General features: G+C 39.2%; 1 protein-coding gene across 23 annotated transcripts in view; it reads left to right on the top strand.

Moving 5' to 3' along the window:
- The window catches only part of TANC2 (tetratricopeptide repeat, ankyrin repeat and coiled-coil containing 2), a 439,275-nt gene that overhangs the window by 231,473 nt on the left and 180,236 nt on the right, over window positions 1–27,566 (top strand). For all 23 annotated transcript variants that reach the window (XR_007911352.3, XM_051825098.3, XM_051825097.3 and 20 more), the window contains 2 exons: window positions 16,420–16,568; window positions 24,236–24,422. Coding sequence is in view for 22 of the 23 variants with exons in the window: in XM_051825098.3 (XP_051681058.1) it covers window positions 16,420–16,568; window positions 24,236–24,422 (336 nt within the window). In the remaining variant the exon portion in view is untranslated. The remainder of the gene's footprint in view (window positions 1–16,419; window positions 16,569–24,235; window positions 24,423–27,566) is intronic.

Below are 27,566 nucleotides of genomic sequence, written 5' to 3'. Positions count from 1 at the left end.
TAAAAATTGTGTATCTGCATAGATAGGTATATATATATTCATTCATTCATTCCTAGGAAGAATATCTAAAAGACTATATCATTGAAACTTTGATTGTTTAAAGAGGAAGAGAATTAGGACTATTGGGAAAGCCAGAGATAATATTAATGTTAGCAGAGATTGTATATGGTGGGTGGGATTACATACAAGTGGTTTTAATTTTCTTGGTCAGCATATGTGAGTGAAAGCTCAGGTTCTGGAGTTAGATCTGCATTTAATTTATGGCTTTTCTACATACTAGCTCTGTGCTTTGTCTCACTTTCATCACTTTAAATTCTGTGTAAAGTTGTGGTAAAAGCAGACCTATCTTAAGAAAAAAAGACTTATCACATAGAATTATTACCCAGATTAAGTGAAATTACGCATATGCCACATGCTTAGCTCAGGTGGAATAGCAGTGAGAGATGTTAACACCCTTGCTGTTATTCTTGTTTGTCATCATCATCATTACATTTTTCTACATTTTCTGAAATTTCTACAGTGAACTTGTATTGGAAATTTTAAGTAATCAGGTGCCATTAAAGGATGGTCTTACTCTTTGTTTATATTTTAGTTTTTAAGTGTTTGTTACACATTATAATTATACAAAATTTCAAGTGTAGAAGTGAACTTTGGCACAGATGGCAGGCCACGTTGACAGTTTAATAAGACTTTTTGTCTACATGGGCAAGGTTAAGGGCCAGAGTCCAAACCAGCTTTCTGAAAACAGCCAGGCTTCTACCCATCAAATATTTTCAGAGGAATTTGAGATTAATCTTTTTATATAAGTCCTTTGAAATCTCTTTTAAAATGGCAATGGTTTTCAAAGAATTGTGTTATTTAAGGTAACAACAAAATTGAGCTATGTTTTAAAATTCAAGAAGGAAAGAGTTATGATAGTTATTTGGTGCATAAACATAAGTACTCATTTTTGCATCTGTGAAGGACTTTTAATTAGGTCTTCTTATTTCAGCATTATACATTTATAATGCAAGTATAAGCCACTATCAGTAAATAAAATATTTCATAGAAAATGAGTAGTTCCTTGAATTATCTTTTCCCAACTCCTATACAGTCTTGATCATTTCAATTAAAAGAAAAGATTGCTTTGCATTTCATTCATTTTAAAAATTTCTAAAAACATTGTCAAATGTTATCTTTATACTAAATAATTAGGTATGTTTCTTTTGTTTTACTACAAATTTTATACTTAGAAATAAAAGCCTGTATGTGATTTTGCATTGGCCTTTGGATACCAGCAATCTTTTTCTCTTAATAGACACCTTCTGTTACATTGTAGTTATATTTTACTGTAAGCATGGTAAGCGTAAAGCAATTTTTTAAAGATTTATTTATTTAAAGAGTTGACAGAGAGAGGGAGAGGGAGAGGGGGAGAGAGAGAGAGAGAGAGAGATTATCCATGGCGTTTGGCCTGTGATTTAACATGCTGGTTAGAATGCCTGCATCTCACATTGGAGTGCCTGGGTTCAGTACTCAGTACCTAACCGAGGGAGTGGTGATGGCTCAAGTGATTGAGTTCCTGAAATCCATGTGGGAGACAGGATTGAGTTCCCTGCTCCTAGTTTAAGCCCAGCCATTGGAGGCATTTGAGGAGTGAACTGGTATATGGGAGTGCTTCCATTTTTCTCCTCTCCCTACCTCTCAAATAAGTAAATATAAATAAGTAAACATATATAAATAAGCTTCTAAATGAGGCTGTTCATTACCACCCTTTTTAAAATTGCAGCCTGGAGAGAACTGATAGTCTTGTCAAACCATTTGGTAGAATCATGATGGTAAAAATTTGATTGCAGAGGTTTAGTGAATGAGAGAGAAGAATTAACAATTAGTGAATATAAGCTGCTATTCCAGGGAATTATGCTATGAGAGGGAAAGCGTAGTAGGAAACTAGCTGTAAGAGACTGTGAGACAAACATGGATCTTCTAAATGAGAATAATCTCCAGTCTGGTTTTATGTTGTACCCTGGTAAGGGAGGAAAAAATGATGATACAGAAGAGAGGAAAGAAATGCTAAAAAAAATTTACTAGAAGAAATGACAAATGATAATAAAAAACAGAAGTGAAGGGATTACACATAGAAAGGAATAAAGCTTTTTTTTAAAAAAAAAAAACTATTTTATAGGCTGGGATGTAGATAATTAGGTAGATAATGGTGATGTGAGCCTGCAGAGTTTTTCTTCTGATTACTTGTTTTCTGAATTAGATGGAGAAAACAACCAGCTTAAAGTAAGGATGGGTAAAGATATTGAAGTTTGAAGATAAAGAAAAATGTATAAATTGTAGTTAAAGAGAGTAAATGGCTTAGGGAAATGTAGTAGGGTTCCTAGATACTACTGATGTCTCACTTAACATTGGTCATTAATTTAAAGAGGGATTTGTTAGTAGTATAGTAAAAGCCACATTTAATTAATAGAATAGATGGAGAATTGAACCTTAATCAGAGTTGGGATACTGCCAGATTTGAATAATAAGATTAGATCAAGGAAGTTGAGGATATTTGAAAGGAGTGTGATTATAGTGTTGGACTGTGAAATCTGAACTGAGCAGGAGAGGATATGAGAACATGAAAGGTGAGAGACAAGGATAAATTCAATGGGTTCTAGATACCAATGAGATCAGGAGGAAAAAACAAGCTAGATATATCAGAAGTAGTGATCAGTGACATTTGAGATTGAGAGATAATAAATACCATGTAGCCATTAGTAATGGCAAGGTTCCCTAGTGTGGAAGTAGGAATTGAAAAGGAGTGAGGAACAAGATCACTGAGGCTGAGGAGGTATATGAAGTGAGAATCTGGGCTGAGAGACCAAGATCTCTGTCTGAATACTGACAAAACTGTATTTGGAATAGTGTTTGAAACTATGAGCAGAATCATTTGGTAGAATGACTAGCATGATCTCAAAGTTTAGAGAAGCAACAACGAGGAAAAGGAGTGCTTAGTCCAGCCTGATGATCTGATATTTACAGCTGGAGTGTTAGCGGAAAAAAGCGGAGGAATGCTGACTCTTCTAGCAACACCTCTTAGAGTGTGTTTCCTACTCTTGATTAATTTGTTCTATCCTGTTATACTTATCCAGTATTTACTTCTATATTTTATCCTGATATTTTCCTTCTTTGAAAAATGTTTCCATTTTTAGTAGCTACTAATATTTCATGGTTCATTACAATTATCCATTTAGTATTTGTTGAGTACTATATAGCAGATGTTAGTCTGAGCACTTGGGAATGTGTTAATGAAAATGCTGAATAAAGTCTTAGGTTCTTGGATCTTATAGTTTAGCGTAGCTCATGTAGCATAAACTAACTTCCCAGTTCCCCGGATCACAGTTTAAGAAATTCCGTTCTAAGAATATCTGTTCTGGAGCTATCACTGTGGCTCAGTGGGTTAAAGCCCCGGCCTGCAGCACCAGCATCCCATATGGGCACCAGTTCAAGTCCCAGCTGCTGCACTTCCAATCCAGCTCCCTGCTAATGTGCCTGAGGAAGCAGCAGAGGTGTACTTGGGCCCCTGCACCCACGTGGGAGACCCAGAAGAAGCTCCTGGCTCCTGGATTTGGCCTGGCCCACCCCAGCCATTGCTGCCATTTGAGGAGTGAACCCCCAGATGGAAAATCTCTGTCTCTCCTCGTTTTCTATAACTCTGCCTTTTAAATAAATAAATAAATCTTTTTAAAAATACACAAAAAGGCTGGGGCCTTGGCTCACTAGGCTAACCCTCTGCCTTGCGGCGCCGGCACACCGGGTTCTAGTCCCAGTCGGGGTGCCGGATTCTGTCCCGGTTGCCCCTCATCCAGGCCAGCTCTCTGCTGTGGCCAGGGAGTGCAGTGGAGGATGGCCCAGGTGCTTGGGCCCTGCACCCCATGGGAGAGCAGGATAAGTACCTGGCTCCTGCCATCGGATCAGCGCAGTGCGCCGGCCGCAGCATGCTGACCATGGCGGCCATTGGAGGGTGAACCAACGGCAAAGGAAGACCTTTCTCTCTGTCTCTCTCACTGTCCACTCTGCCTGTCAAAAAAAATACACAAAAAGAATATCTGTTCTAGTACAGTCTATACTGGGTATACTAATTTTCTATAATGCATATGACTCATATATGTTTTTAACATGAGTATACTAGACAGTTGAAAGACTGACTGCATATTGGCCAGAGGAGCAATGGTAGACTTTGGCCAGAGGGAAGGCAGGAATGGTTGATAGCAAGAGTAAAGTGGTAATTTATTTTTCCTCTCCATTATTCCTTTCTGTGTTGATCAGGAAAAAGTAATCAGTACTGGGAGATAAATCAGCAAACTTTACCTGCAGCATCAGAATTTTAATATGGCACCATGCCCCTTGATTTACAGTAGAGTCATGTTCCAATAAACTCTTCATAAATTGAAAATACCATACATCAAAAGTGTTCTTAATATACCTGACATACTGAACATCAGAACTTAACAGTGCAGTACACTGTGGAGCATTGGTTATTTACACTTTGATGTTGTGGTTGACTGGTAGCTGCAGCTGGCTGCTGCTGCCCAGTTATCACAAAAAAGATCACTAACCCAGGAAAAGATCAACATTAAAAATCTGAAATAAGGTTTTTACTGAATGCATATGGTTTTGCACCATCATGAAGTTGAAAAATTTGAAGTCAAATCATAAATTGGAGACCTTTTGTACTTTATAAGTCTTCGACATTTTAATGAATATATTTTTATATATAATACAAATAGTTCCAGTAAATTTAAAGGAACCTGAAACTGACATTTTAAATAAAGTAATGACTGTATTAGAGTTTTCAAGAGAAAGAGAAAGAACGGAAGAAAAGGAAGAAAAGGAAGAAAAGGAAGAAAAGGAAGGAAGGAAGGAAGGAAGAAAGGAAGGAAGGAAGGAAGGAAGGAAGGAAAGAAAAATATAATATGAGGAGTTGATGTGGAGTCTGAGAATTCTTGTAACCTAACATGTGCAGCCTGGAGACTCAGGAGAACTGGTGGTGGAGTTTCAGTATAATCTTGGAAGCCTGAGAACCATGGTGTAAGTATTGGTCTGAGTCCAGAGGCCTGAGAACAGACTACCAATTTCCAAGGGCAGGAAAAGATGATGTCCTAGCTCAGGTAAAAGAAGCATATATACCCTTCCTCCACTTTTTGTTCTATTCATGCCAGTAAGGGATTGGATGATGTCCTTGCCCACTCACATAGGTGAAGGTGATCTTTGTCCCATTCTCCAGTTTAAATGCTAATCTGTTCCAGGAACACCCTCACAGATACGTCCAACAATACATGAGCACTTTTACCCATTCAAGAAACATTATTAACCATGACAGTACATTTTCCTCAGAATTCCAGTTAACAGTACATTTTCCTTAAAACTCCATTCTGTTCCCATCTTGTAATTTACACACTAGAAATATCTGTTTTAGTGTGTCTTGTCTATATTTCTGCATATTTGATAAGTGTCATTTTCTAACCTTGTAGCATGAATCCTTCATTATTCTCTTCTAAAATCTCACCTTTTTTATATTCAAAACACCCACACTGCCTTTCTTGTAAATTCCTAGAGATATTTCCCAATTCCCAATCTGTACTATTATAGTACAATAAAAGTACTTTCTAGAATGATACTTTTCTCTTTTATTCTGGGTTATTACATCATGTTATTTTAGTGTTCAGCTTCTAGAAGAAATCCCAGGTTTGGAGACCATCAGAATAAATTTGATATTTAAACAAATATGACTTCTGAGGATATAATAGTACTTTTCTCACAGTGACTAATCTGTAAATGACTTCCTTTCCACATTGGAATAAATTTGGCTTTGGATGGGGAAATGCAGGCCAGTCAGGGAATAGAAATATGACATTGCAGAAGTAGTACATCTTTACCATATTTTATATCACAAATGTATGTCTATTCAACACAGACATTAGAAATCCCAGTTTAGGGGCCAGCACTGTGGCTCAGTGGGTTAACGCCCTGGCCTGAAGCGCCGGCATCCATATGGGCGCCGGTTCAAGACCCGGCTGCTCTGCCTTCTGTATATACCATCTCTACAGTGATTCCAATTTCCAAAGAGAGACTCAGAATGGTGGGAAATTGTGATGGAAGATTACAAAGCATTTAAAAGACAACTAATGAATTTTGTTAATGCAAAAGGAAAAGGCCCTAATCTTATAAAAATTACATGTTTGACCAGCAAGAGGGAGTATGTATGTGGATCTTTCTTCGCCATTTACTTATGTATGTCGATATTACTAGCAGGAACATTAGTCATATTTAGTATCTATACTAAGTATCTACTAGTAAGTATATTTACTTATTGTTGGCGGGGGGGGGGGCGGTAAATATCTTAAGGGACCAAACTAAATACTTAGAAAATCACTTGATTATAAAAACTTAGATTGCTGTAAATTTTGTGTTATTAGACAGTTTTGTGTTACTGAGGTCAGAGAGGGATAAGTGTTTTGTGCAGAAGTTAAGTCTCTGGTTGGGACACCCATGTTTATGTTTCATGCACACCTACACATAGCTGAAAACAGTTTTGTATGTTATTTTTAGTGCACCTGTGTTTTGACTGACCTTTCACATGAGGCCATGTATAGAATTTTCCAATTGCGGTGTCAAGTCTACCTTAACAGATTTTGGAGCACTGCTCATTTCAGATTTTCAAGTAAGAACGTTCAACTTGTATCAAGAAATTGAAATGGTATTATTGACTAGTTGGTTACTTGAAACATATACAAGCTCATTTTTCAAGAGGGCTTTTAGGTTAGTTCGCTGTCCATCTGTTTGAGCAAGTTGTCTCTTATCTGGACTTGGAACTAAGTCTCATTGGAATTAGTATTTTGCATCAATGTTTTGACATTTTTTACCTGTTGTGATTAGGGTGCTACCATTAGCCTAAAGTGTTGAAAACTTGCCTTTCTGCCTATAACCTCCATCTGATATTGCTCTTTTGCCATTGGACTGGGGGTAGATTAGTGGTTGTCTACTTCATACAGCTACAAGTCCCAAATGTATTTGAAAGCTCAGTGAGGTAAGTTCAGTGTTATGTTTGCTGCTTTTTTTTTCTCATCTTTTACAGAAGTCATAACAGTTAAAGTATAGTTATGAATAGATGAGCCTGATATTGTAATTGCTTCCATAAAACAATTTTTAAGTGGAAAGTGGAGTTAATCCAGCAAAACAGTGCAGACTTTTCTTAAGGATTTAAAGAGGATCATGAACTGCAAGCTTTATTCATTCTAGTTTACTATTGCTTGACTCTGTTGCCAAGCAATTTTAGAATGAGTGTTCTTTTCTAATATTCAATGTCTTATTAAAACATTGAGTATAGGGGCCGGCGCTGTGACTCACTTGGTTAATCCTCCGCCTGTGACGCTGGTATCCCATATGGGTGCTGGGTTCTAGTCCCGGTTGCTCCTCTTCCAGTCCACTCTCTGCTGTGGCCTGGGGAAGGAGTGGAGGATGGCCAAAATGCTTGGCCCTTGCACCCGCATGGGAGACCAGGAGGAAGCACCTGGCCCCTGGCTTTAGATCGGTGTAGCTCCAGCCGTAGCGGCCATTTTGGGGGTGAACCAAAGGAAGGAAGACCTTTCTGTCTCTCTCTCTCTCACTGTCTAACTCTGTCAAATAAAAAAAAAAATTGAGTATAAATTGCTACGCAAGGGATGTGTGTTTAGCCAAGTAGTTAAGACACTGCTTAAGAGGTCTGCATCCCATGGAGTACCTGAGTTTGAGTACCAGCCCCAGCTCCAGCTTCTTGCTAATTCAAACCCTAAGAAGCTGTGTTGAAGACTCAGGTAATTGCTTTCTTGCCACATGTGGGAGACCTGTATTCAAGTTCCAGGCTCACAGCTCTGGTCTGGCTCTTTCCTGGACATTGTTGGTATTTGAGTAGTAAACCAACATATGGGATCTTTCTTTGTGTCTGTCTGTCTCTGCCTCTCAAGTTAATTAGTTAATGTAAACTGCTACATTATAAATCTTTGCATTATGCTATAATATGCCTACTCTACTCATGTTAAAGACAACTTTTCTGTTATTATGTTAATCAGTGTAGATCATCTTTGGTACTGTGTGACAAATCTATTTTAAAATCTAAAGGTGTTATTTGTCTCATTTAAGTAATTATTCAATATACAAGTCAAAGTAAAAAAACAGAAGCTGGTACAGTGGCATAGCAGGTTAAGCCACCATTGGCTAAGCTGGCCTCCTATCTACTCTACTTCCAATCTAACTTCCTAATAATGTGCTTTGGAAGTTAGTACTTATATACACATATATTATAACAATTTTTATTTTATTTAGTTAGTTAGTTATTTCAAGGCAGAGTGACAGATAAAGAGAGAGAGCTTGTATATCCCATAAGATAGTTTGATGATTAAATGAGTTAATATGTATATTGACACAGTAGACTTTTAGACACAATACCTGGTATAGAGTTAATTCCCGTATGTACTAGCTAGTGTTATAATTAATAAAAGATCATCTATGAAAATTCTTTGATACCTCATATTCTTCTGTTTCAGTTGTTCTGTGCTTTGACATATCCCACCCTTCTTGACACAGACACTGTAACAGAAAGGATTATAGCAGAATCTAGTAAAGCAAAAAACCAGACCCAGTCCTTGGAATGGAAATGGTCCAAAGACTAAAAAGTCATTGTAAGCCAAAAATTGAAGTAACTCTTAAGAATCCTTACAATTAACTGCTTGGATAGTGGTTTCCCTACTGCTGTGTATTAAGGGTTCATCCCGAATGCCAAATTTTGACGGATAAGATGATTATAGCAGTTTGAGCATTTCTCAGTGTCAGTTGATTTGGGGAACTTGATAATCCTTTGTTTGTGGAGAGCTATTCTATTTACTTGTAGAATGTTTAGCAGCGTCCTGACTTCTCCTTTCTAGATGCCAGTAGTAACAACCCTTGTCCAAAAGGGGTTCTGATTGTGACAATCGGAAATTTCTCCAGTCATTGCCAGATGTTCCCTAGGGAGTACAGTTAAAAAATCACTGAGTTATTTAAAAGAAATATCATTGCACAAAATTCTGTAACATTCGCAGAAATAGTGAGTAGAGTGCATAGAATAATGAACTGTGTACTCTTCTACTAGCTTCACTAATTTTTTTATTTAATAAATATAAATTTCAAAAGTACAACTTTTGGATTATAGTAGTTCTTCCCCCCATAACTACCCTCCCACTTGCAACCCATCCCATCTCCTACCCCCTCTCCCATCCCACTCTTTGTTAAGATTCATTTTTAATTATCTTTATATACAGAAGATCAACTCTGTACTGAGTAATGATTTCAATAGTTTGCATCCACACAGGCACACAAAGTATAAAGTACTGTTTGAAGACTATTTTTACTGTTAATTCTCATAGTACATCACATTAAGGACAGAGATCCTACATGGGGAGTAAGTGCACAGTGACTCCTGTTGTTGATTTAACAATTGACACTCTTATTTACGTCATCAGTAGTCACCCAAAGCTTTTGTCATGAGCTTCCAAGGCTATGGAAGCCTCTTGAGTTCACAAACTCTGACCTTATTTAGACAAGGTCATAATCAAAGTGAAAATTGTTGGGGCCTGCGCTGTGGCACAGAGGGTTAAAGCACTGGCCTGAAGCGCTGGCATCCCATATGGGCACTGGTTCTAGTTTGGCTGCTCCACTTCCAATCCAGCTCTCTGCTATGGCTTGGGATAGCAGTGGAAGGTGGCCGAAGTCCTTGGACCCCTGCCACCCGTGTGGGAGACCCAGAAGAAGCTCCTGGCTCCTGGCTTTGGATCGGCACAGCTCTGGCCATTGCGGCCAATTGGGGAGTGAACCATCAGATGGAAGACACAATCAATCTCTCTCTCTCTTCTCTCTCTCTTTTTCTCTCTCTCCTCTCTCCTCTCTCTGTGCAACTCTGACTTTCATAAATAAATATTTTTTTTGACAGGCAGAGTGGACAGTGAGAGAGAGAGAGACAGAGAGAAAGGTCTTCCTTCCGTTGGTTCACCCCTCAATGGCCACTGCACTGCGCTGATCCGAAGCCAGGAGCCAGGTGCTTCTCCTGGTCTCCTATGGGGTGCAGGGCCCAAGGACTTGGGCCATCCTCCACTGCACTCCCTGGCCACAGTAGAGAGCTGGCCTGGAAGAGGGGCAACCGGGACAGAATCCGGCGCCCCGACCGGGACTAGAACCCCGTGTGCCGTTGCCGCAAGGCAGAGGATTAGCCTAGTGAGCCGCGGCGCCGGCTCTGCATTAGTGTTTGAAAGTACAAAAGTAGTAACATAGACAGGATTGAAGTTACCCTAAGAAGGATTGAAAGGATTGAAACTTCTCTTGAGAATCCTCCGTTGAATTACTCAGTGTTTACAGTGTGCTTTGTTACATTAAAATACTGTAAGCTATGTACCTGTTAATAAGTTGTCTCTTATGTATACATTCTCACAATTTTCTTTGTTTCTTTGCAATATGAAAGACATTCTGTCATGATAATGGGAGCATCTATTCTAATCCTGGCTGCACCATTTACTGGTTGTGTGATTTTGTTTAGAAGTTAGGGGTTTATTCATTCATTCATTCATAAGGCAGAGAGACAGGGAGAGGGACAGACAGATATCTGTTGTCTACCAATTCACTCCCAGATGCCCACAAGAGCTAGGGCTGGACCAGTCTGAAGTTAGGAGCCCATAACTCCATCCAGGTCTCCCACATGGGTAGTAGGAACCGAACTACCTGAGCATCACTTCTGCTTTTTAGCAGGAGGCCAGAATGGAGAGCCAACCCAGGCACTCCAATGTGAGATGTTGGTGATCTAAGCAACAGCTTAACCACTGCACCACACACCCACTCTTGGTTGTGTAACTTTGAAGAGATAATTTCTCTGCATCTTGACTTTCTTATTTGTAAAATGAAGATATTAATAACGTAATGTTACATTTATACAGTTCTATGTAGATTTTCCACAGATAGAACACTAATTGAGTTTAGTACTTGTGCACAAATAAACATATACCCTTCTGACCCCCAGCTTATAACTTCAGTAGAGAAATGTTAAACTGAATAATAACAATTTAATCTTACTCTCCTGGTATATAGAATCGAATGTAACACTGAATACTTTAAATAGTAAGAAGTTGTTGTGTTTTCGCTTCTCATCATATAACACTACAGCTGATGCGCTTGTTTTGCTTAAAGCACATATCTGACTTCATAAAAAGGTTTTTTAATGTCCTGTAAGATTTGTGCTACTGTAGATTATTACAAGGTGATATTAAATATGTCTGAACTTAAAACCTTGAAAAAATGTTGTTATATTTATGTGAACAGTCCCTAAATTTTTTTATATTACATTTATAATAGATCATTTTCTGTTCTCTGGCTCATTTTATGTGATTTCTATAAATTCTTTATTTAGAAAGCAGTTTATCTTTAGAGAGTGAGTAGTCTAAAAATAAACCCCACACTGACTCTGTTCTGCATCTCTCAGTGAAAAAGTTTGAAAAAGAATTCCTATAGTTGTAACCATTGAAAAACAATCTGTGGGAGAACCTAAAAAGCTAATTGTCTAGAAAGATAACAATCTTCAAACAGAGGGTTAAAATGAATACTATAAATCAGGAATTTTAGGGGACAAAAATTAACCTTAGTAAGGTTTCTATTTGGAGGAATATAATTAGATTGTGATGATGTTTATATAACCCTATAAATATATTAGTCTTCCTTTGTCCACTTTCCACAGTTTGTTAGCTACAACTGTCCACTGTCCAAAAATTTAAATGGGAAATTTCAGAAAAAAATCATAAGCTTTAAATTGTGCGCCGTTCTGAGTAGCATCATGAAATCTTATGCTAGCCCTCCTGGAATATGAATCGCCCCTTTGTCCAGTGTAACTGGTCTGTGTGTATTGCTTGCTCATTAGTGATCTGTGGCCATCTCAGTTGCCAGATGGACGGACATAGTATTGCAGGGCTTGTATTCAAGTAACTTATTTTACTAATGGCATCAAAGTACAGAGTTGTGATGCTGATAAATCTGATATGACAAGAGGAAGCTATAAAGTGCTTCTTTTAAGTGAAAAGTTGAATGTTTTCCACTTAAGGAAAGAAAAAAAGTTTATCTATGATAACAACAGATCTTCTAAATATGAAATTGTGAAGAAGGAAAAAGAAATTCATGTCAGTTTTGCTATCACACCTCAACCTGCATGCACCACAGTTCTTGGTACACATTTATTTCAGACAGAATAAGCATTAAATGATAGAGTTCAGTACTGTCTGTGGTTTCAGGCACACACTGGGGGTGTGGGACATACATCTTGAGGGTGGGGGTGTGGGAACTACTGTATACCAATAGCCACTGATTTGAGGAGGTGGCTTCCATAGTATGTAAATTACATCTCAATTTTGCAAAGAATGAACCTGACTGCAGGGCAACTGGTAGCTAAGACCTATCTAGCATGGAGTAAGAGCAAGAACTTGGAGGGTGAACTTCTGTATGCAGGACAGCAGTGAAATGTGTTGCATGGAGGGAGAGCAGATTAAATAAGTAAGAATACTGGGAGCCTGGTTTCTCACTATTGAAAAACAGTTTCAACTTTGGAGTAGAGGAAGCTAGAGTTAGCCCTGTGGTTTAGATTAGAGTTATCATTGTGAATATTGTGTGTGTATGTAGATTTACAAATAAAACGAGTATAAGCATGTGCATATATGTATATATAAGTATATATATATACACACATATGTGTACATGCAGATACTATGTAACTGTCTAATGGTGGGCCTAGAGGACAGTGATATCCCTCCCAAAAGCAATGTATAGCTGGTGTTTAGCTCTCAATATTCTAAATACCTTTCTTCCCTAAGAAAACCAGGGCTACTTGTAGAAAATAAATGATAGCAAGGTTGAGACAGAGCATGAGCCTAGAATACCTTCTACCAGAAAGTAAAGAAGTACTCAGAAAATGACAAGAATATGTCAAAAGTTCACAGAGCAGAGGCCAGCGTTGTGGCAGAGCAGGTAAAGCTGCTGTCAACATCCCCATATGGATGCCAGTTCGTGTTCCAGTTGCTCCACTTCTGATTGATCACCCTGCTAATGGCCTGGGCAAAAAGCAGTTGAGAGGATGGTTCAAGTGCTTGAGCCCCTGCCACCCACATGGGAGAACTAGATGGTACATGGCTCCTGACTTCAGCCTGGCCCAGTGCTGGCTGTCGGCCACCTGGAGAGTGAACCAGTGGATAGAAGATCTCTCTTTTTGCTTTGCTCTCTCTCTGTCTGCAACTCTGACTTTCAAATAAATAAATAAATAAATAGTTTAAAAAAAAAATGAGGCCAGCACTGTGACATAACAGGTAAAGCTGCCGCCTGCAGGCATCCCATATGGGCGCCGTTTTGAGTCCCTGCTGCTCCACTTCCGATACAGCTCTACTATGGCCTGGGAAAAGTTGATGATGGTCCAAGTCCTTGGGCCCCTACATCCACATGGAAGACCTGGAAGAAGCTCCTTGCTCCTGGCTTGGAATTGGCACAGCTCCAGCCATTATGGCCATCTGGAGAGTGAACCAGCGGATGGAAGACCTCTCTTGCCTCTCCTCTCTCTGTGTTATTCTGACTTTCAAATAAATAAATAAATAAAACTTAAAAAAAAAAAAAGCTTACATAACCCAAATGGAAAGGGCTTATCCTAGCCAAAATTAGAATAATTTGAGAAATAAATGAATACAGTAATAGATTAGATCCTTCTATAGAGAAATAGATGAATAAGTTTTAAAAAAATAAATTTAGAAAAATAGCTTTTTTTATTTTTTTTTAAATTTTTTATTTAATTTCTTTTTGACAGGAAGAGTGGATAGTGAGAGAGAGACAGGGAGAAAGGTCTTCCTTTGCCGTTGGTTCACCCTCCAATGGCTGCCGCGGCAGCGCGCTGCAGCCGGCGCACCGCGCTGATCTGATGGCAGGAGCCAGGTACTTATCCTGGTCTCCCATGGGGTGCAGGGCCCAAGGACTTGGGCCATCCTCCACTGCACTCCCTGGCCACAGCAGAGAGCTGGCCTGGAAGAGGGGCAACCGGGACAGAATCCGGCGCCCTGACCAGGACTAGAACCTGGTGTGCCGGCGCCGCCGCAAGGCGGAGGATTAGCCTAGTGAGCCGCGGCGCCGGCCGAAAAATAGCTTTTTGAGAAGCATGTTGGTAATTAACCAAGAGACATTAACAGATGCTAAAAATAGTCAACGATAGTTTTTTGAGGAGAGATTCAAGCGGATATATCAGTGCCCATAGTATTATTATTCCTGATAGCTAAAAGATGGAAATAACCCAAGTATCCAAAATCAGATGAATGAGTGAACAAATATGGTATAAATATACAATGGAATATTATTCAGCTATAGGAAGGAATGAAATTCTAATATACGTTAGAAACCTTGAAAAATTTATGGTGATATAAGCTAGACAGAAAAACATTGCATAATTCCATTTATATAAGATTTCTAGAATAGGGAAATTGATGCAGGCAAAAGTAGAATAGAAGTTACTAGGGGCCGGAGAGAGGAGGATATGGAAAGTTACTGTTGAGGAGATACAGTTTCTTCCAGGGGATAATGAAAAAGTTCTGGAAATGGATGGGAGCAATGATTGTATAACATTATGAATATACATAATGAACATTATATGCTTAAAATAGTTAAAGATGAGGGGCCAGCACTGTGACGCAGCAAGTTAATGCCCTGGCCTGAAGTGCCAGCATCCCATATGGGCACCAGTTCCAGTCCTGGCTGCTCCTCTTCCGATCCAGCTCTCTGCTGTGGCCTGGGAAAGCAGTAGAAGATGGCCCAAGTCCCTGGGCCCCTGCAGCTGTGTGGGAGACCCAGAAGAAGCTCCTGGCTCCTGGCTTCAGATCGGCAGGCAAACCCAGCTGTTGCGGCCATCTGGGGAGTGAACCAGCGGATGGAAGGCCCCTCTCTCTCTCTCTCTACCTCTCTCTGTAACTCTGTCTTTCAAATAAATAAAATAAATCTCTTAAAAAAAAAAAAAAATAGTTGGGGCCGTAGCGGGTAAAGCCACTGCCTGAGGTGCCTGTATCCCATATGGGTGCCGGTTCAAGACCCGGCTGCTCCACTTCCTATCCAGCTCTCTGCTGGATCGGTGCAGCTCCGGCCATTGCAGCCATCTGGGGAGTTAACCAGCGGATGGAAGACTCCCTCTCCCTCCTCCTCCCCTCCCCTCCCCCTCCCCCTCCCCCCTCCCTCCCTCTCTCTCTGTCTCTGTCTCTCCTCTCTCTGTGTAACTGTGACTTTCAAGTAAAATAAATAAATATTAAAAAAAAATAAAAAAGTTAAAGATGATAAAATTTTATGTATATTTTACCACAAATTTTTAAAAGCTTGTTGAAAATTAGGATATTTACATAATCCCAGAAAATACTTAATAATTGTAAAAGGGAAAAGTGTAAAGTGGAAAAATCTGGCAGAAACCACTCTAAGTGATCCAAGTTAACACAATTCCATTTGTGATATGCCTCCAAAAGCAAGGTATAGCTGGTGCTTAGCTCTCAATATTCTAAATCCCTTTCTTCCCTAAGAAAATGCATGACCTGAATCAATTTGGGTGGTGACATCATATAAATTCAAATTGAAGGACATTGTACAAAACAGCTATCCTATAATCCTTCAGAGTATCAAAGTCATGAAAATTAAAACTTAAGAGCTGTTCTAGATTAAAAGAGATGACAAAAATAGGACTGATAACTAAGTATATTACATGATCCTGAACTGCATCATTTTACCATAAAGGACACTGACTGAGCCAAGTGTTAAAACTTAAGTAGGGTCTGTGGCCATGGTCATAATTAATTCAAATGTTAGTTTCCTGATTTCTCTGCTGATACTCTGATTATGTAAAAGAATGTCCTTGTTTATGTGAAATACATACTGTCTGAATAGTGGAATGTCACCGCTTGCAAATGGTTAAGGAAAAAAATGTTCTTTATTCTATTCTTGAAGCTTTTGTACTTCAGAATTATTTCAAAATAAAAGGATACTTATCCAAAATTTAAAAGACAAAGATAAAAAAAAACTGAATGAGTTAGTGGTCGTGGCTGAGAACTAGATTCTAAGACTAGGACTGCATTGAAAGGCCAACTGCTAAAGAGATGGAAAATTTCCTCTGTTCAGCAAGTTATAAAAATACTCAAACTCAAGTGTTTCAAGTAGATAAAACTTTACAGATAGAAAAATAAACTAGCATACATGGGCCTTATAATTTTGAATTTAGAATTTGAAAACTAAAGATAAGACTGATCTGAATTCAAGATTAAACTTTACTATGAATATAAGAATAGTTATAGAACTGGACCATTTTATTTTGAATGATTCATATTTTCCAATGCCTTCTTGTTATAGGTGATGCTGAACAGGACCTTGGACCCCCTCCATCTGTAGATGAGGCAGCAAACACACTCATGACTCGTCTGGGTTTCCTCCTTGGAGAGAAAGTCACAGAAGTTCAGCCAGGTGACCAATACAGTATGGAAGTACAGGATGAAAATCAGGTAAGCTGCTTGCTGGCAGCTTTGTGAAATGGGATGAATTGTTTTATTATACAAGGAAAAAAATGGTTGCTTTGTGTGTATGTTCATCCTGAGAGGAATAATCCAAATTGTTGAATACTTTTTGAGGCCTGGAATGTATATAACTTAATTTTCCACAGTCACTATATTCCTTCAATATATGAAACATCTTTTAGTTTCATTCCTAGATTAAAAACCCAAAAGGCCACTTTTAGGTTTTGGTTCATTTACTTTGAGAAAATAAACAAGTAAACAAGTAAGCAAACAAGGCAGCCAAGAAACAAATTGAAATAGATGAGCACTGTACCCAAACATAGTGGAATACACATTCTTTTAAAGTGCACACGAATTATTTATCAAGAAGATGATGATCTGAGTCATAGAGCAGATATCAACTAATTTCTAAAGATTTCAGTTACTGTTAACTGTAGTGAAATTAATAAGTTATAGAATGAAAACTTAGAAAATGACAGCTAAAAGATAACTTAGATAATTTCCAAATGTTTAGATGTTAAATCACAACTTTGGAGTTGAAGAAGAAATTGGAAGATTATTCAACAGCTTTTGAGTTCAAGAATTAGAAAATATTATGAGCTATAATCATGGACATTAAGTATAACAAAACTTATAGTACATAGCTAAATATATGTTCAAAAACAGTCATTTGGGGCCAGCTCTGTGGCATACTCAGTTAAGCCTCCACCTTTGGCATCAGCATCCCATATGGACGCTGGTTCAAGTCTTGGCTGCTGCATTTTCAATCCAGCTCTCTGCTGATGGCCTGGGAAAGCAGTAGAATATGACCAAGTGCATGGGCATCCATGGGGAGACCTGGAAGAAGCTCCTGACTCCTGGATTTGGATCAAAGTCCAACTCCAGCAGTTGTGGCCATTTGGGGAGTGAACCAGTGTATGGATAACTTTTCTCTCTGTCTGTCTCTGTCTGTAACTCTCCCTCTCAAATAAATAAATAAATAGTTAAAAAATGTTTTGAGTGAATATATTATAAAAGTAGAAAATCTGAAAAATTTATCATCTAAGTATCCTATCAGTTTAAAAGTATCAGCAATATTTTATGGTATTTTTGCAATTGTTTCATGTTTTTTTGATATTTATATTCTTTTTCTTTTTTATTGTCCTTTTTTTGTTTATTGATTTCTTCTTTTTAAGTTTTAGCTCCCAAATGTATTAGAGAATATCTGGTATTTTTCTTTCTGTGTCTGGCATATTTCACTCCAACAAAATGTACTACATTCTTTTTCATTTAAATGTAGCAAAGGAAGTCCTAGAGTCAGATTTATTTATGTGGTCTTAATCTTTACTATGAATGTCTTGTAGTGAAGCATTCTGTTCAGAAAAAAAATAAGTTTTAAACTGCATGTATCCTTTATTAGTACTGGTGAATACTTTGTCAAATACTCATTTTGTCATGATAAAATGTATACAGAGTATTTGAATATATTATATAGCTTTTCTATGACATTTTGGTGCTTGGGACGCTTTCCTGTTTTACCCTCACTGTATAGGTCATTGGTTTGGCTAACTGTACATTATAATAACCTAGAGAGTTATAAAATTTAGATGCACGGTGACTAACCTTTCTGATTCTCCTCCATTCTCATTTCTTTAAATACTACCTTAAATCTAAATTAACTCTAGCCCTGCCTTTTCCCCTCAACTTTGAATTTATATATTCAGCTATCTACATAGTATTTTCTACCTATTTATTTAAAATATATCTCAAACTTGACATGTCAATAAATGAACCCTTGCATTTTCCCCTGGAACCTGCACCTTATTCAGTATTTCACAACTTAATAAATGATATCACATGCTTGCTTAGGCTGAAAGCATTGGAACAATTCTTGACTTTCTGTCTGTCACATCACAGATTCACCCTTTCTTCAAATCATAGGTTCTGTCTTCAAAATGTATAGTAAATCTGGCCGGCGCCGCGGCTCACTAGGCTAATCCTCTGCCTAGCGGCGCTGGCACACCGAGTTCTAGTCCCAGTCAGGGCGCCGGATTGCACCTCTTCCAGGCCAGCTCTCTGCTGTGGCCAGGGAGTGCAGTGGAGGATGGCCCAAGTCCTTGGGCCCTGCACCCTGTGGGAGACCAGGATAAGCACCTGGCTCCTGCCATCGGATCAGCGCGGTGCGCCGGTCGCAGCGCACCAGCCACGGCAGCCATTGGAGGGTGAACCAATGGCAAAAGGAAGACCTTCTCTCTGTCTCTCCCTCTCACTGTCCACTCTGCCTGTCAAAAAAATCAAAAAAAAAAAAATATATATATATATATAGTAAATCTGATCCCTCTCACTACTTCCTCTGCTACACCCAAGGTCAAGCCACTGTTAACCTTTCCCTGGGCAGCTTCATTATCTACTAGAAAATAAGGCAAAAAAAAAAAAAAAAAAGGCTTGAAGTTTTGCCTTTTCTACTCCCTGCTATATTCTCTGTATCTAGAACGTTGTCTTCCATTAGTAGGTACTAAGTAAATATTTACTACTTGAATAAAAGGCCTCCTAATAGGTCTCTACTTCCACTCTTGCCTCTCTGTAGTCTGTTCATTGATACTAGCCAGAATGATCCTTGTAAAATGTGAATCTGATTCTGTCACTTTTGTGCTTTCAGTTTTCCTCTGTTTTCCCATCACACTTAGAATAAAATCTGAAGTCTTTTACATGACTGTGATCTAGCCCCTATCTCTCCTGCATAATGTCCTACCTCTCTCCCATTCACCCACTGCTCCCAAGCCACACGGGCACCCTTGTCATTCTGCAAGAGCATAACACATACTCATTTGTGCTGGAATGTTCTTCCCACATAAATCACTTCCTCACTTCATTCAGTGCTCTGCTTAGATGTTACTTCCTCAGAGAAATCTTGCTTCATTACTTATCTAATAGCTCCCGAGTTCCTGCCCATCACTATATCCCCTTCTCCTACTAATTTATTTTCCACATAGGTCTTATTGTAAGTAGTATTACATTACATATTCAGTTGTAGGATTTTTGTGTTTCATACAAGAAAGTAAGCTTCAGGATGGCAGGCTGATTATTGTTTGTTTGTTTTTTTTAATCAACTTACATTGTAACTATGTCTGCATTTATGCTCTGTGAATAAAAATTGAGAATGGTAGGGGCCAGTGTTGTGGCAGATTGAGTAAAGCTGCTAGCTGCAGCACCAGCATCCCATATGGGTGCCACTTTTTGTCCCGGCTGCCCACTTACAATCAAGCTCTCTACTAATGGTCTGGGAAAAGCAACAGAAGATGCCACCCATATGGGAGACCCAGAAGAAGCTACTGGCTCCCTCCTTTGGCCTAGCCCAGAACGGCCATTGTGACAATCTGAGGAGTGAACCAGTCACTGAAAAATATCTCTCTGTCTCTCCCTCTCCCTCTGTAACTCTGACTTTCAAATAATTGAATAATTTTTTTAAATTAGAATTATAAACTTTGATTTTTTTAAAAATTTGTATAAATATTTTGCGTTTCATTTCTTGATTTCATTTCATTAAAACGTGACTATTCTGATAATGTTCAACTATGTGATTATTCTGTGATTATATGATTATCCTCTGATCATTCTTTTTTTTTTTATAAAGATGTATTTTATATTTATTTGAAAGAGTTATAGAGAGAGGTAGAGACAAAGAGAGAGGTCTTCCATACTCTGGTTCACTCCCCAGATAGCTGCAATGCCCAGAGCTGAGCCCATCTGAAGCCAGGAGCCTCCTGGGTCTTTTATAAAATTGCAGGGGCCCAAGGACTTGGGCCATCTTCCACTGCTTTCCCAGGCCATAGCAGAGAGCTGGATAGGAAGTGGAACAGCCGGGACTGGAACCAACGCCCATATGGGATTCCCACGCTTCAGGCCTGCTGTGGCACAGCGTCGGCCCCTCTCTGATCATTCTGATGATGACATCAAGTAACATTGATGTGTAAGTCTTCGATCTCATAACCTGCGTATTTCCCAGTGACCCGATTATTTCTACAAAACTACATTTCTTCAGGTGATAAAATTTATGCTTGTTGCATTTCAGTCTTCACATCATAGTGATTCCTAAACAAAATCATAAGTCTACAGAATGCACCTTAACTTGTACACTTACTAAATAAACTAATCTTAAAATAATTGAGTAAACCTTGATTTAATAATTAAAATAATATTGTGTGATAGAGAAGTCATTGACTCAGTAGAAAATTTGTGTTCAGGGGCCGGCACTGCAGCTCACTTGGCTAATCCTCCGCCTGCGGCGCTGGTACCCCGAGTTCTAGTCCCAGTTGGGGCACCAGATCCTGTCCCAGTTGCTCCTCTTCCAGTCCAGGTCTCTGCTGTGGCCCGGGAAGGCAGTGGAGGATGGCCCAACTGCTTGGGTCCTGCACCTGCATGGGAGACCAGGAGGAAGCACCTGGCTTCTGGCTTTGGATCAGCACAGTGCACTGGCCATAGCAGCCACTTGGGGGGTGAACCAACAGAAGAAAGACCTTTCTCTCTGTCTCTCTCTCTCTCTCACTGTCTAACTCTGTCCAAAAAAAAAAAAAAAAAATTGTGTTCCAATGTCAATTCCAACCACCTACCATTTTGGACATGTATTGGACCTTTCTGAGCTTTAGATGTCTTACAAGTAGTAATAACTGATATTTAAAAAACGCTTGCAATATACCATTCATAATACTAATTGCTTACTTGGGCTATTTTGTTTAAGTTTCCTTACATTGCAGTCTAATACTGTCCATTCATATTATAACTTTCAGATAAGAAAATGGAAATGGTTCCAGAAAGTGATGGGACAGTATTCATATCCAGATTTCTAAAAAACAGACTTGCTTTTACTGCCTATATTCTTAACAACTATACCATAATATTCCTAGGTAATATGAAATAGTATAAACTGGCCAGATTGTCGTAGGGATCAAGTTAAGTCTTGAATATGAGAAGACTGTATAAGCTATAAAATGCAATATAAGTAAAAGGTATAAAATAATATGGAATATAATTATTATGTAAATATATGTGAAACTGGATGGTTTGGGGAAATTCATTATCTTTCATACTTTCAGTTTCAATTTCATGTCTTTTTAAAAAAGTAGGGAATCATACGCATGCTTCTCTTACAAAGTTGATACGGAGGCCGGCGCCGCGGCTCACTAGGCTAATCCTCCGCCTTGCGGCGGCGCCGGCACACCAGGTTCTAGTCCCGGTCGGGACGCCAGATTCTGTCCCGGTTGCCCCTCTTCCAGGCCAGCTCTCTGCTGTGGCCAGGGAGTGCAGTGGAGGATGGCCCAAGTCCTTGGGCCCTGCACCCCATGGGAGAGCAGAAGTACCTGGCTCCTGCCATCGGATCAGTGTGGTGCACCGGCTGCAGCATGCTGGCCGCAGCAGCCATTGGAGGGTGAACCAACGGCAAAAGGAAGACCTTTCTCTCTCTCTCTCTCACTGTCCACTCTGCCTGTCAAAAAAAAAAAAAAAAAAAAAAAAGTTGATAAGGAAAAATGCAATAATATATAAGATGTTTTAAACTGTGAAGCATTACATAAATGTAAATGTTAATAATGAAGCTAAATGATAGCCTTCTTGAAATATAATATATCCTGAAACTGTCTTGAGACCACACAATAAGTGGCTTACTTTATAGTTGGAATTAAAGGGTCTGGCACTGTGGCACAGTAGGTTAATCCTCCGCCTCCATATGGGTGCCAGTTCTAGTCCCAGCTGTTCCCCCTTTGGATCCAGTTCTGTGCTATGGTCTTGGAAAGCAATGGAAGATGGCCCAAGTCCAAGACCGGAAAGAAGTCCCTGGCTTCTGATTCGTGCAACTCCGGCCATTGCAGCCATTTGGGGAGTAAACTAGCAGATGGAAGACCTTACTCTCTCTATCTCTACATCTGTTTGTAACTCTTTCAAATAAATCAACTAAATCTTTTTATTTCTTTATTTCTTTATTTTTTGCCAGGCAGAGTTAGACAGTGAGAGAGACAGAGAGAAAGGTCTTCCTTTCCATTGGTTCACTCCCCTAATGGCCGCTATGGCCAGCGCTACACCGATTCGAAGCCAGGAGCCAGGTGCTTCCTCCTGGTCTCCCATGTGGGTGCAGGGGCCCAAGCACTTGGGCCATCCTCTGCTGCCCTCCCAGGCCACAGCAGAGAGCTGGACTGGAAGAGGGGCAACCGGGACAGAATCTGGCGCCCCAGCCGGGACTAGAACCTGGGGTGCCAGTGCCGCAGGCAGAGGATTAGCCAAGTGAGCCACGGCGCCAGCTGAAATCAACTAAATCTTAAAAAATAGTAAATTTTTAAAAATTTAAAAAAGAGATCCAGATTTGGGACTCTCTTATTGATCCTTCTGGAGAACATTAGGGACAATGGAGAAAACTACCAAAAGGTTTAAGAAGTGGAGTGGCTCAGTTAGATGTCCATTTCAGCTTACTGCATGAAAAACAATGTTACCTTTCTGTATCGCTAGCCTCGTGAAATAAATATAAGTTCTGGCTTTTCAGTCGTAGGCCATGAGCAATTTTCTGTTCTCTAAACAACTTCATCTTTTCTTTTCAGTTGAAGCTTTTGAGGTGGACATTCTCTGATATATGCTCTATTCAGAAAATCACTTGGAGTAAAAATAATAAGTATTGTTTGGGCTTAGTCTCCACATTGGCTATATTATGCATATAATGCAGTTTGCTTTCACAAAGAAGAAAATGAGAATATTGTTTAAAGCAGGATGGATTGTTATTAAAATATTAGATTCATACCAGAATAAAACTTTGTTAAATTATAATAGTTTGATATATTTTATTAGACAAACTTTTAGCACAAGGTGATTTCCTTACATTTGTTTGTTATCTCTCGGCAGCTGCTTATATATCAAAGAGAATGCATTAAGAATTTTATTTCTCCTCAGCTGCAGAAGTATTATTTCTCTTTCTATATAGAGAGAATTATTAACAAAATAAAGTTCCAATCCTTCTGAAGAATTTTATTGATTGGAAGTAGCAAGGAAAATATGTGCTTAATTAAAAAAAAATCATTCTGTTCCTTTAATGGTCAATTCTTTTTTTAATATTTTTTTTTGAATGTCAGTTACCGAGAGAGAGGGAGAGACAAGACCTTCCATCCACTGGTTCACTCCCTAGATGGCTGCAAAGGCTGGAGCTGGACCAGGCTGGAGCCAGGTGCTTATTCTGGGTCTCCCACATGGGTGGGAGGAACCCAAACATTTGCCCCATCCTTCACTGCTTTTCCCAGGCCATCAGCAGGGAGCTGGATCTTAAGTGGAGCATTCAAGATGAATAGACATGCATACAGGATGCCAGTATTGCAGGCAGTGGCTTTATCCCCTATGCCACAGTGCCAGCCCAGGATATTCAGTTCTTTGAATTAGTACTTTTTAAAGTGCTTGTCACTGGACATTTCCTTGGGGGTGGGCCCTTGCTACAAGTCTCTGCTAGTGTTAAATTCATCTAGTTTTCACCTTAATTGTACCTCTCAGAATCTTTTATACTGAAAAGCAAAATCAAGTAGAGCCTAATAGATAAAAGTGGCTTGCATGTAGATTATTTCTTCTTTTTTCATCAAAGCGTTTATTTTACCGTAAGATATACTTTACACAACTTGTGAGTTTATTTCTTCTTGATTCCATTTTTTCAGACTTCAGCAATCACCCAGCGAATAAGTCCCTGTTCCACCCTAACTAGCAGCACTGCCTCTCCACCAGCCAGTAGCCCCTGCTCCACCCTCCCACCTGTTAGTACAAATGCAACTGCCAAGGATTGCAGCTATGGGGCTGTTACTAGTCCAACTTCCACCCTTGAAAGCAGAGATAGTGGCATCATTGGTAAGTTGTTTTTTATATTAATAATTTTGTGTCTTTTTTTAAATAATTATACAAGCTTAAGGTTTTTTGAAATTATGCTTTTGAGTTGTTGAGCTATATATAAATGTGAAATTTGTCCTGGTCTTTGATGATACTGCAGAGAGAGAAATAAAGGTAAAGAAAATGAAATGCACCCCTCCCTGCTTAAACACTCACTATCAGGCTGTTACGTGACAAGAAGGGGTGGGCAGAAAAAAATCCACTTTTTCCCATGAACTCATATATATCATCTGTCTATCAATTGAAGTGGTTCATAAAAAGTTCATTCTTCACTAATATGGATAGAGAGTTTTATGAAAACAGAGGAGGTTAAAAGTTATTTGTGACTGCACTTCTCTGTGGACTCCAAAAGGTAAAATTATTTTACCACCCCTACTAAGTATTCAGTTAGGAGTAGGGAACAATTGGAGGAGGATTGTGTGGAAAAATCTACTTTTCCAAATTATTACTTAGATGATTTCAAACAATTCTTCCAAGATAGCCTATTGTTTATTTGTGGTCTATATTTAATTATGCCCCATTAGCAAAAAGCACAAAAGTTATTAAATATGTTTATTTTTAATTATTAATTTGAAACTCTTTTATGTATCTGTCAGTTCTGTGTGACTTGGTTTGAGGCAGTATGTTTTTTTAAAGATTTATTTATTTATTTGAAAGTCAGAGTTACACAGAGAAGGAGGGGCAGAGAGAGAGAGAGAGGTCTTCCATGCACTGGTTCACTCCTCAATTGGCCATAACAGTCAGAGATGTCCTGGTCCGAAACCAAGAGCCAGGAGCTTCTTCCGGGTCTCCCACGTGGGTGCAGGGACCTAAAGACTTGGACCATCTTCCACTGCCTTCCCAGGCCACAGCAGAAAGCTGGATCAGAAGTAGAGCAGCTGGGGCTCAAACTGATGCCCATATGGGATACTGGGACTGCAGGTGGCAGCTTTACCCACTATGCTACAGTGCTGGCCCTGAACCAGTATGTTTTATAATTATAGGTGTCAGAATTTTAACCGTTCATGCATATGCCTAAGTATGTCACTCTTGCAGCATGCCAAAATCTATAGAATCCTATTTATAGGTTCCAAGAAGGCAGAGTAGGGAGGGAGCTTACTGCTCTATAAAAAAAAGTAGAGAGAGTGCAGTCTCAGGGAAAGTTAGGGAGAAAATGGCAGAGGAAACTCCATGCAAATTAGAAGGACATGGTGCACCTACTCAGAGGGTGTGGAGACCCACAGCTCAGGACTCCAGCAGCTGAAAGCCTACACAACACCGTTGGAAAGTGAGGTGAGAGCAGACAACAGCAGCCCAAGACACTGGTGCTAAAGCTGCAAGCATAGCCTAAAGAGAGCTGGGCTTGGAGCCCTTGAGGGGATAGTGTACTTGCCATACAAGAGGAGAAAAAAAAAAGCAAAAGGAGGGGCACAATTCTCTCTCACTGATCACTTTACAAAGGTGTCCCGCAACAAACAGTACTCAACATTTTGGCAATACGTAACAGTGCGCAAGCTAGTGTCTGTGTTCACCAACCAACCAAGTCGAGACTCCTGACTCTGGTTAGGAGAGCTAACAGGGGGCTGGGAGCTCAAAACTGGGGAAACTTCTGTGCTGGGACTATGAAAAAAAATGAGGCATTGTGGGAGGATTGACAGAGTAGCTGGGAGTTTGGGCAGTCACTGTGGGAGGCTCCACACAGTCAGGGATTCCTGGTTACCTGGTGAGGAACATTGCTGAGGAATCTGAACTTAATACTGAGGATTGCACAGATCCTTTGTGTGGTCCTTGGGGAAGAACAGATGAATATTATACCCACTGGGGCTAGTGATAAGGCACTGATCTCCTTTCAGGAGAGGAGCTCAAGTGAGCAGAATAAACTTTTCCGTTTTTTTTTTTTTTTTTAAAAAAAGAGAGATTTACCATTCCAGACCTGGGTGTGTCACCTTAGACACACCCCTCACCATGGAAAACTGAACAGAGCTCCCCTAGCACACCCACTACAAGCCTCTAGATATTCACTGAAAGCAGACTCTCCCTGTGTCTACTGAGTCATAGTACAAAGATAAAAAGCGCCACAGCAAAAGAAAAAAAGAAAAAAGAAACCAATGAGTATCACCACAAATGCCAAACAACACATGCACCAATTCAAGAAATAAGCATAAGGAAAACAATATGATGCCCCCAAAAGAACATAACACTTCAATACTAGATTGTGAAGACGAGGAGATTGAAGGAATACAAGAAATGGAATTCAAAAAATTGATCATAAGATTACAGAGAAGAAATCAGAAGCAAATACATGAATTAATGAAATCCCGTACAGGAAATGAAGCAAAATTCCTCCCATGAAATTGAGATCTTAAGGAGAAATAAAAAGAATTCAACAGAACAAATAAAAAACATAGTGGAAAGCCTTAACAACAGAATCTGTGAAGCAGAAGAAAGAATATCGAACTTAGAAGACAAAGACAAGAAATTACAGAGTCAAACCAAAAACAAAAAGAATAAATTAGAAAATTAAAAAATACTGTTGGGAATCTACAGGTTACTATCAAAAAACCCAGCATACAGATTATAGGAGTTGCTGAAGGCATGAAAAGAGAAAAGGGATTAGAAGGCCTTTTTAGTGAAATAATAACAGAAAACTTTCCTAATTAGGAGAAAGAAAGGGACATGCAAATACAGGAAGCACATAGAACTCCTAATAGAAATGACCAGAAAAGGTCTTTACCACAATACATTGTAATCAAACTCACCATAGTAAAACATAAAGATTTTCAAATATGCTTAGAGAAATGCCAGATTACTTTCAGAGGATCTCCAATTAGACTGACAGCAGACTTCTCATAAGAAACCCTACAGGCTAGGATAGAATGGAAAGATATATTTCAAGTTTTAAGAGAAAAAAAAAAAAAAACTGTCAAGCCAGAATACTATACCCTGCAAAGCTGTCATTTATGAGTGAAGGTAAAGTAAAGACATTCCATAACAAACAGAAATTGAAAGAATTTGTCACCACCCATTCAGCCCTACAAAAGATACTTAAGGATGTGCTACATTTAGAAACATAGAAACATGGTCATCACTATGAAAGAAGGTGAAGGCAGAAATTCTCCCAATAAA

The sequence above is a fragment of the Oryctolagus cuniculus genome, chromosome 17, assembly GCF_051225735.1.
Source record: "Oryctolagus cuniculus isolate XC-2025 breed Fujian yellow rabbit chromosome 17, ASM5122573v1, whole genome shotgun sequence".
Lineage (NCBI taxonomy): Eukaryota > Metazoa > Chordata > Mammalia > Lagomorpha > Leporidae > Oryctolagus > Oryctolagus cuniculus.
This window is presented reverse-complemented; position numbering and strand designations above follow the sequence as displayed.